This window comes from Mycetomoellerius zeteki, unplaced genomic scaffold (assembly GCF_001594055.1).
Source record: "Mycetomoellerius zeteki isolate Tzet28-1 unplaced genomic scaffold, Tzet1.0 scaffold94, whole genome shotgun sequence".
NCBI classification, from domain to species: Eukaryota; Metazoa; Arthropoda; class Insecta; order Hymenoptera; family Formicidae; genus Mycetomoellerius; species Mycetomoellerius zeteki.
Window position 1 is genome coordinate 1,226,653 of NW_017257979.1, and position 11,173 is coordinate 1,237,825.

At 33.3% G+C, this 11,173-nt stretch overlaps 1 protein-coding gene across 2 annotated transcripts in view; it reads right to left on the bottom strand.

Moving 5' to 3' along the window:
- sprt (PDZ domain-containing protein sprite) overlaps nt 1-11,173 on the bottom strand; it is a 79,705-nt gene that overhangs the window by 17,724 nt on the left and 50,808 nt on the right. For both annotated transcript variants that reach the window (XM_018460433.1, XM_018460434.1), the window contains exon 4: nt 6,816-6,896. In XM_018460433.1, coding sequence (XP_018315935.1) covers nt 6,816-6,896 — 81 coding nt within the window. The remainder of the gene's footprint in view (nt 1-6,815; nt 6,897-11,173) is intronic.

The window sequence follows — 11,173 nt, forward strand, 5'->3', positions numbered from 1 at the left end:
ATAAAATATTTAATGTGCAAATGTATAACGTTTCATTTATTTTTTCAGTTCAGCATTAAATGAATCTCGGTTCTCCTCTAATAATAAAATCTAAATATATCTCTGTAATGCTCAGTAATAATTTAGCGAGTGCTCTCATTGAATACTTTATAGTCTTTAATTGCTAACGTTAATCTTCACCCATGTAACTGAGATTTCTGTTCTCCAATTAGAAAACATTGGATTTGCGAAGTATGCTTACACTTTCTACTTGTGCAAATTATTCTTAAATATTTAAATTTAAAAAAAACATTGAAAGAAAATCAAGATGTTTATTAAACACTACACTAGGAAAAATATCTTGTTCTATGAATAAAAATTTTGTGTTGTAACAATAAAAATTTTTATTTAAAATGTACCTAACAGTAATTTTATGCAAAATTGTTTAATTAATATAAATAAATGTTTATTATTTATAAAGCAAAAAAATACATTTCGTAGAAGCAACTAAATTTTTTATTGTATAAAATATTTGGTTGCAGTTAAAAATGCCTTAACAAAACAATTTTGCTGAAAGCACTAAATTTTTTTCCTAGTATATGAAATTACAAGGCAATCTCAGAGAAGAATTATATATAGAGAAAGACGAAATAAAACAGAGACGTGCTTGAATTTCACGAATATTTTTATAACACAATAAAAAATACTCGATTTGAGGTCAAAGCTGTGTGTATTAAAAATATATTTAATTATGTGTATATATCATATATGCCTCAAATGATATATGTTAATTCATTCTAAGATATTTTATTGTCGTATTACATTATTATAATTAGATCCCTTGTGAATAGGTCTTTTTCTCATTTATATTAATTTACTTCCAATAATATACTACCGCGTTAGATGCTATTCAGGAAATTAAAATGGTAAACGTGTTTCTAGCCAATCTCCCGCGAAAATCTCGAATATTTCTTTCGCAAAGCGACGCTTTGAGAATTACGCGGTCTCATAATAGCCATTTAAATAACGAGATAATAGAGACACGTCCGTGAGTGTTATATATATGTATATACATATAATTTCCTGATTGTATCTATAGCGTCTCTCCAGCTTGCGCAGAAGTGGAAACGAAAGGTCTGCGAAACCACCAGGGACATTCCATGAATTTCTCGACGCGCAACTGCAGCGTACACAGGCGGATGAAGGAACGAAAAAAAGAGAAGAAAAAAAAAGACGAAAAAGAATATGGCGAGAACGCAGAAAGCGAAAATTTATTGCGGAATTTGCATGGAAGACGACCGGCATTTCCGAGATAATATGCCGTTCCTCAGCGACACGACCCCTGGGTGTGAATTTTACAAATACAACACGTTTCTCCGCAAAACAAAAGACCTCAACATTGCGCGAAATACCGTATCTTTCGTGACTAAAACTCAATACAAATTAATCATTTTTAATGCCCTTAAAGGTCAACTTTTAATTCAAACTGGGAAATCTTGTGTGTGTTTCAATAAAATTATAATTTTCTATATGAAATATATAAACACGCACCCATTCACACGCAAACACGGATTATTTTTCTCTATATTCTATTAGATGTGTCGAATAAAGATGCATTTCTTATTCCGTTTTTATCTGCTTCGGATAAAAATGTAAAATAAGAACGGTAGCGAGATTGCCGAGGGGCAACAATCCTGAACCGGTAGATTTTCGACCAGGTAGAACTTGGTCGAAAGTATCGGCGTTCAGACAGCTAAGGGCAGTGACTCCCGGGATCACAATCTTGCCTGGCAGATCTCTGTCTGGGCCCTTGAGCCCAAGGGCGTATTGTGACCTAACTTTTCTTGCGGCGAAGGGTTTCCTCAACAGACACGAACGGTTAGAGCGTCTTGCTCATGATACTGTCAGGTTTGATTGCAAGGAATTTGAATTTTATATAAGTGTGTATGTTTGTGTGAGTTCTATTATCTACCTGAGTTTTATTATCTAAAATTATCAATAAGAATTTTTTAATTTTTGAAAGAGTCTTCAATGCTTTAAAAATGTATTTTTTTTACAACTTACGTTACTATTTCTCTCAACATTTCTTCAATTTATGTGCAGATAGATAAATACAATTCTATCTTTAAATATTTTAAATGTGTCTCGGATATTCAAACATTTTGAAGGAAAAACCTTTTAAATTTTTCAAGATTTTTAAATATTTCTGGCCATGAATAATATTTGAAGTACTTAAAATTTTTGCATGATCGAGTCGTTTGAAAGCATTCAAAAAAAGAATTTAAATACCTATGGCTAATATGATACACTTCTATAATTGATTACAAAATAATATTTAGTATTTTGTAAAAGTAATATGACAGTTACGCGTATTTTTAATGAATAATTTGAAAAATGTTGAATATATTTTAAACTTTTATTAACCTGCAAAAATAAAATAATCCTACACATATTATCAATTATGAATAAATAATAAGTCCTTCTCTACATTTTAAAGGTTTTTAATCCCTTTCCGTGCAATATATTCATAAAAATTCTTTATGGACCTGCAAAAAATTATCCTTCTCCCTTTCCTGCAAGCGGATTTCTCAAGACGTTTCCGTTGTGCACGGGAGCGCGGATAAAAGATCCTTTCTTACCCGTCAGGGATCAACCACCTTAAAAGCGTCCTGAGCAGGGATGCTTCCTGACGTTGATGCAACCTCCTCGAGTCTCGAGTCTCGACGTTCTTTTTCATTATTCATATCGTGCCCCTAGCACACAGCGTTCCTCTTTGCCTCGTCTTACGTCGCGAAAGCAAAACGCGACATCGTGTGAATCCGCTCAAGCGTAAATATCGTGGTGAATTTCATATGAGACAAGTTGCAAGCTCACTAAAAGCGCTTTTCTCCTTTAAAATCCGCACAAACCCATGTTGCATCATAAACATGACTGTATTTCAGTCTTAACAACAAAAAATTTGTTTTGTTAACCCGTAAAACCCGTAAGTGCTTGCACATATAAGTGCTCGCGTGGGAGTCGATTTGACCTACATTTTAACTTATTTATGTCAAAATAAAATTGTTTATTTTTATTTATATGTAATTATAAACTCTGTGAGATATGTTTTTAACATAAAATAATTGTCAAGTATTAGAAATTTAAAAAATCTATATTTTCAAGATATTTCATTAGTAATATTTTCATTTTTCCTATTAAGTCAGTTTGACTTCCACGCGAGTATTTATAGCAGCGTACATACGAAATAATATAAAATTTTATACGAATCTAATTACGAACAAGAAAACATTTTGGCAATATCAAAATCTGTTTTTCTCTTGTTCAGTTTCTCAGTTTTCCCATACGATTCCGATTCCTTCGCGTATTTTATCTCTGATCGCTCACGTTCTCTATTTACAATAGAAAAACTAGTTGCGTCTTTAAAAGCAATGTTGCATCTTCAAGCGCGTGATTTCCCGCGATTTCTGACGTTAAAGTCACCCAATATCAAACTTGTATCATACAATGAACAAGATTGAAGTTACAGTTGAGAACGCGAACTTAACGACGCTGGTAAGGAAACCGGATCGGTTCGACTGCCTCGGTGATACGAGGGCGTGTCTGTTGTCCAGGTCGACGGGTCCACTCGTTGCAAGAAGAAGGGCTCAGCAAACGCGGACGATAAATAATGACCGGCGGATACGCATTTATCAAAATACTATTCGATACGGATGAACGCGCAAACGTGCGTGCCGAGTGTAAATGGGAATTCGCTATTCGTCGTTCCGGAGTTGAAGCAAAGTAAAGACGAGACGAGGCTTAAAGCACGAGATTAGAGACGACAAAGTTACAGGAATAACAGAGTAGATGTTACCTTGCGGTGCATACTATGCGACAAACCTATAAATTAGAACGCGGAATATGCTATCCGAACCTGAGGAGTCTCGTCTCGTCGAGTGAGTTAAGTATTGCGAGGCATTTTCAATTCCTTTCCGTCAGAAACCCGATCCTTTCGACGAAAGTAAATATTAGTCGTGTCTAATTCAACAGATGAATATGCAAACAGAAGTAAATATTGCGACGATCAATAGTCGCTAGTCTTTTTCACGTTTGCGTATGTCTTTTCTTTGGACACAGTTTAATAACGTTGGCGGAATTTTTAGAAAGTCTAAGAGAAATTCGTTTATGGATTTTTATATTCATTTCTATAATTAAAACTCTAATGAGATTATGAAGGATCACATATTAATTATAAAAAAACCTCGCATTATATGGAAATTTATAATTATATGGAAATTTAAGTTTCGGTGAAATGAATTAATTTTCATATATACAATGTATAATAACTCTCTAAATTTTTTGGAGTAAAGTCTCAACCTAAAGAATGAAAATTAAGTCAGTCTTGAAAAAGACTGACTCAATTTTCAATCTTTAAAAGAGATTTCATCCTTCAGAGTGAGAATCACTCTAAAAGTTTGAGAAAGAATATAGATTATAATGAACAAAACGATGTCATAGAAAACAATGTCATAAAACAATAAAAAACATCTCTAAGCATAAATTTTACATTTTTTATATTATATAATCCAAAAACTATTCATTATTGAAGCCTTATGATTATAATATCTTTATAATCGCATATATAAAAATTAATTTATTTCACCGGGATCCAATTTTCTATATAATTAAGTGGGATTCTTTACAACTAGAATAGGTAAACAAAAAATGGTCTATTCAGTCGAATTACAGATATCAGGCTCGGTGCATCAACAATGTAAGATCACCACCAGTGAATCGTATCTTTATTAAATAACGATATTGTCATTATTTGAGACTGGAATAGAAATGCGAGCGCATTGTGATTGATAATGTCGCATTAAGAATCCATTACATGAGGAAGACGATTGTACTTATGATAATTAGCTCGTGTATTATTTCAACTGTACCTTAACATCGCCCAGCGGCGATCGGGGTGTGGTTGCGACCATCTTTCCCGATGGGGTAATTAAGTCTACGTCTAACTACAAGTAGCACGGCCATTTATTAGCGAAGTACGGCGCTCCGTCATCGCAACGTTGCTATTAAGTGGAAATACAATCGATAATCCCTTCGAGCTTCGTGGTGGTTGCAGGGTACGTTGGATAAATTAGCTACACTGATTTTGTTTCGGTCAAATATTTGTTCGCCAGCAATAACTCTGATTTATTGCGTGCATCGCAAGGTAACGCAGATATTTGCAGATATAGTGCTTTACGACGAAGGGCACATACATGAGGTAAATTCTCAAATATTGGCTTTTAGAGGAAAAAGCAGCTTAAAACAGCTTATATTAATATAACTCTCGATAAAGCTAAACGTATAACATCGGAAATATTTAAAGGCAGACAAATAGAACATGTACAGGAGATAAACAAAATAATATGGATATCTGAAATATATTAATGTGTATACTTTAATCCTGGAAAAGGATTTTCGAATCTGTGAAAGAGAAAAAAAGCATTTGTTATACAAAAATTACGATTTAGTCGGTAATACAAACGGCTTTAGGATTCCCTTAAGAGATATTGGAGAAGAAAATCTGTTTCTCATTCTGCTCTTCAAAACTAATATTTAAATTAGGTGATTGCATTGATCAAGAAAGATGTTAAAGTTTTAGAGATAAAAAATAATTTTAGAAAATAGGTTGAGAGGAAAATTTCCTCCTCCACATAATATCATTTATATAAGCAATTGAAAGATGTTCTATTAAAAGAATAATATATTTCATTATTAATTATTTAAGCATTGTGTGATCCTATTTTAACAAGGATAAAACGTGTATTAAAAGCAAATGATAGGCCAACCTCTTATTAATAAAATAAGTAGTAAAATAAATAGTGTATTTCCCAGATGTTCATATTATTTTATCTATCTCGATCCTTTGTATATTTATAGATATATATAATTTTATAGAACGCAGCATTTTCTGTGAACTTACATCTTCCTTTAATTAACCCTGTGTTTGTTCCACCTCAGTTTAAACGAGTTTTTGTAGATTTCACTTTTACTTTCGACCACGATATTAACGAAGATAATAAAGACAGCTTCCTGCATTTTGCACAAAGCGCTGCTGTTTCGTAGTTTATGAAAAACGTGGAAGTCGTGAAACAGGTAATAGCGCGTCGCGGCCCGCATAATTTTCAATTTCAGTCTGCCCTTCCCTGCAATCAGGTGCGAGGAATCCGACGACTTAAACGACGTACAAAAAAAAGCAAGGGTAAAAGCGTCGTTATGTCGAAAAATGAGCTCGCGAGTGCTGCACGCTCGATCTAACGTTCTTGTCGCATTTCGTATCTCGGCAAAAAGCCGAGCAGTTCTTGCGGATGCTGCGCCACTGGACGTCCACGCTGGAGCACTTTTAATGGTACCGATGCGAACAGAGGCCTCTGGTCCCCCCTTCGCCATCCGCCCAACCGGACACCGAGTTCGGGTCCGAGGACCTCCGGACCAAACGGGGTTTGGTTCACGCATCTGCATATAAATCATTGGCCGGACAGGCTTAAGAAACCATCGGGCTATAATGCCGACTCGCCAATAACCGCGAAACATCGCCTTCAGTTTCTTCCAAGGGTACCACTAAAAACAGCTCCCACAAGACAGCACCGCCGCCAGGCACGAGGAAGAAGAGCAAAAAGGACATCAAGAACCGGGAGAGAGTACGGACTGACGTGGAATGACTTCCTATCGCGTGAGTTCTCGCACACCATTTCGCTTCAGGACGCGATTGGAATTTTCGCACAGTAATAGTTTTGCGACAAATACCCTAATTTCCAGGGCTTCTTTCAGGAAAATTGCAAGATTTAAAAGTTTTTCATTACCTTAGCCTCTAAAGTCTCCAATTGTGCCATCCTGGGTTCCAATAGCTGCTGCTGGGCACCAACTCCGGTGTGTAACGCGGTCTGGAACGATTATTTATCAAATTAAAGTAAATAATTTAAATATTTTTAAAAATTATACTATTATAAAACAATAAAATTTCATTTTTTCTTTTACACAATTTTATTTTCTATCTCGTAGTAATTTCATTCGGTGCTATATAATTATTATTATTATTTTTTTATTATTATTGAATGTATCTGTAAATATGCAGTATAAAAAAAGCATAATAATAAACCGTGAAAAATTTTTTGACTTCATTTCTTTTCGCCACAATATTAACAAGAAACTCTGTGATTGAATAAAGAAAGCTTGATGCCTCTCCCTAGGCTTATATTCTTATACTCACCCACGATATTTGATATATGACCCTCGAGATATATTACATACACTCTATATTCACCAATATCTCAACCGCGCCATTATAAAGGGATTCGCGTTGATCTCGGTAATAAAAGAAGGAAAGTTATTCGCAAACCGCGACCTTCCGAGTCTCCATTGTCGGCGTAAGCTAATACCCGTGGCGGCCGGAACATTTTTTAAGGGCAATGAGATTTCAACGACGAGAGAGAATACTCGTTGCGGATTATTACGATAATTATTATTACCACCGCATTCGTCAGCCATGACTGAAATCGAGAATACATACCGTCTCTCTTCTTATTAACGCGAACGTATAGTATTTTAGCATACAGTGTAATTGATACATGCAGAGCGCCATTGGCAATATTCGCAGGTTTTATCGTAATTTGAATTAAATTAATGCGTATAGAAACATACGATATATTCATAGAATATATTAATAATTTAATAATAATTTGCCTAGATCTGTATAAATTAACTTATGAAAATAATAATAATAATGTGACCACGTCTCAGAAAATTATAAATTTAATATTTCTTTAGGAACATTTATACTTGCATTACTTTATAATAATAAAATAATAATTTTAAATATTTCTTTATGAGCAGTAATATTTCTAATTATTTGTTATTAACATCGATTTTTTTAACACCACTTATATTTGCAAGAGAAGAAATTATCTACGAATGGAATTTCTTGAACGTCTTGGAGGTAATATCTTCATTATGAAAACTTCTTTTGAAAAATTGAAGGAATACGGACTACAACCAAAGCGCAATCATACTTGGCGATTCCACAGGCGATGGAAAGCAACTTTGCGGTTACCATAGACAACTCCAACATAGCGGTTACAATTAAATAAAAATTGTTCAAGGAAATAGTCGAAATAATGAGTTAACGCGAACAAAGCTCGAAAGCCTTTACGATCTCATCTAACATTAATTGAATGTTTTGCAACTACCGAAGTGTTAAAGATTAGCTTTTATTGCACTTCTCTGCGCTTAGAGGTACAGAATATTTCGCAAGTCAACCTGTGCTAAATCTTTCTCAGAAGGCAGAGAAAAATATCACTGAGACAATGACCACCTTTAAAACACAATAGAGAATTTATTGCGAAAAATATCACTTAAGGTTATTTTAATTGAATATAGTCTTCTTTATAATTTGTGAATATATTTCTCGGTTGATTTTCACTTAAAAAAAAAAAATATTGAATAAAATTTTTTTTCATCATCATCGAGAAATGATTTTTTTTTCAAATATTCTTGATTTTCTTAATTCTTGCTAAATATTCAAAAAAATAAGAGAATATTATTTTCTTTTATATTCTCGCACTTTACGATATAGTCAAAGAAACATCAATCATAATGCACGTGACTCCGAGCTTCGTCGTTTTCCATAAGTTTTCTGCAAATTGCGCAATAGAACTTTATGCCACCTACGGTGTTATTAACTTCCCGGTTTCTATTCTCGGTTCTGTTTCTCATCTTTACGGATTTTATAGAGTCGTATAAATCAGTCGCTCATTAACGAACCTTTTCGGTTCTTCTTTAAAGTGGAAGATATTCAACTCTTTTCAATCTGTCAGCGCTTGAGATGAGACTAGTCTAATTGAAAACTGTCGTGTCAGCTTAACCGTCAACGGATTTTATTTGCCGTTAACTGTGTAGAACTTGTTATTCTAATTGCAAGCGTGGTTATTTGATGGCACCGCAGATCTTATTTTATAAAAAGAGCAAGACGTTGTTTTAGATGAAAATTGCAGGAAATAATCTCTGTATTTCTCATTTAAATTATTTTAATAAACGCAAATTAATTATATAAATAATATGACGTAATTAAAATTCTTCATGGAAAGTACGGTTTTACGCTAAGTATCTAAAAATTTAGTTAAATACAAATCTAAAAATAATTTTATCGAACTATCAAAATAATTATGTAGGCTATTCAAGCTGGTTGTTAGAATGTCAAAATTTTTTGCAGTATTGCTGATCGTGCTTGAGTTTCCTGCATAATTATTTTGATAGTTCAACAAAATTATTTTCAGATCTGTATGTTGCTTTTTTAAGTATTTCGCAAAACTATTCTTTCCGTGTACATCTCAAATATTTTTTGAAAAAAATGATTAATCGAAATTATTATCTACTGTCAGATAATGCGCACAGAACATTTTTTGTTCTGTTTACGTTTGAAACAAAACGTTAGAAATACAACGTGAAAATATAACATGACAGCAGTAAATCTGTTCGTTAAAGTCGGTTTCGATTTATAATTTGAACTGTTTATTATATCAGTTTTATCAATTTTACCATTTAAATTAAAATAGTAGAATAGAATACATCATATTTGTGGTATATGCCATAGTAGAAACTTTCGATAACCAAACGTGTCAAAATTTATGAGCGAAGTTTTGACGTTGCGAATCGTGATAGCCAATCTCTCTCGCTATTCGTCACTGTCGGAATGTAATGTACGCATCGCATGCATCATATTCTGCGACACATATGCTACAATTTAAAGTTCTTAATATTCTTTATGATAAACTATTTTATCAAGAATATTTCGTCCAAAGGCATTTAATCTATTTAATAATATATACATTAAATTTGGAATAAATCTATGCGTAAAATAATGATATATATAATTTCATAAATAACATAATTTAGTAAATTAATATAAAATTGATAAATTTGTGTGATAAGATAAAATTATTAGCAATAATTACAACTGTTTTCTTAATAATTATTAACGAAATCGTTTGCAATGTTGAGTTTATTTTTAATTGATTCGATTCTTTTAATAAAAATTTTTAATGCAAAAGTCGTCGTTAATTAAGAAGAACACATGTTTCTTTGTCGAACGCCATAATTTTTAATCGTTACATGTACCATTTATGGTCACTAACGACGACCACGTGATTCCGCTCATCACTGAAAAAGAAACGAAATCGAGAGAGAACTTGTAAAAGAGACAGAGAAGAATTAATGTTCTTCGAGTTGTACCATTAAGTGCAACATTTCGCGACAGGTAATCGCATTTACAAGCAAATGAAAATACATATTAGTGACAAGGAAATGAACCAGAAAACAGAAGAAAGAATATTATTGAATCAATGTTATAATTAATAAAGTGACAGCCTGAAAGCTTTTAGGGATATTCTAATTTCATATGTTATATATTCCATACGTTAAATATATCGCTCATTTCCTACAACAACGACATAATTAAACAATTGTCATTTTTTAATTGTTTACACAAAAAATGAAAGAAAAATAGGAAAAGCATACTTTAAAAGAACATACTTTTTCTCCTCTATAATCAATTATGATACCAAAATTGCATTTCAAAGTTAATATTATTAATTATATAATATTATTAATTAAAATGTTAATAATTCAGAACTTATTTTTTGGAAAAGTTTGTTTTTTTAATTTTATCGTTGTTATAATAAATAAATGATATATATTTATACGCTTAATCTAGATCATTGTGCAGTGTTAGCTAGGTTCATCAAGATTGTTTTTATATTGACAATTTCGACGCAGATTTTATACGGTGTCGTCGCACATTTCGGCGAACAGGTTGGACGGAAACGAGGTTTTTACGAGCGGTTTTGTTGCTCCGGTTCGTCGGTAGTCAGCACATTGTGTTCTACGCCGCCGATGGAAGGCGCGGTTTTGCGGTCGTTTGCCGATGGCTTCGAGGGCGTCCGTTACATGTCGGGAATAAATAAAAAGGAAAAGGAGGAAAACTGCGGGAAAGGGAAGACGTAGGCGAATAGGTGCGTACACGCCTCGTCTTTTAAAGGCCGCGCGTTCGCAAGAGTACCGGAAGAAACGTCGCAACCGCGGCGTGAACAGAAAGGAAGTAATGATGCAATGATATGAGAAACATAATAAAATGTATACAAATAATTAAGTGTACGATAACGGTAAT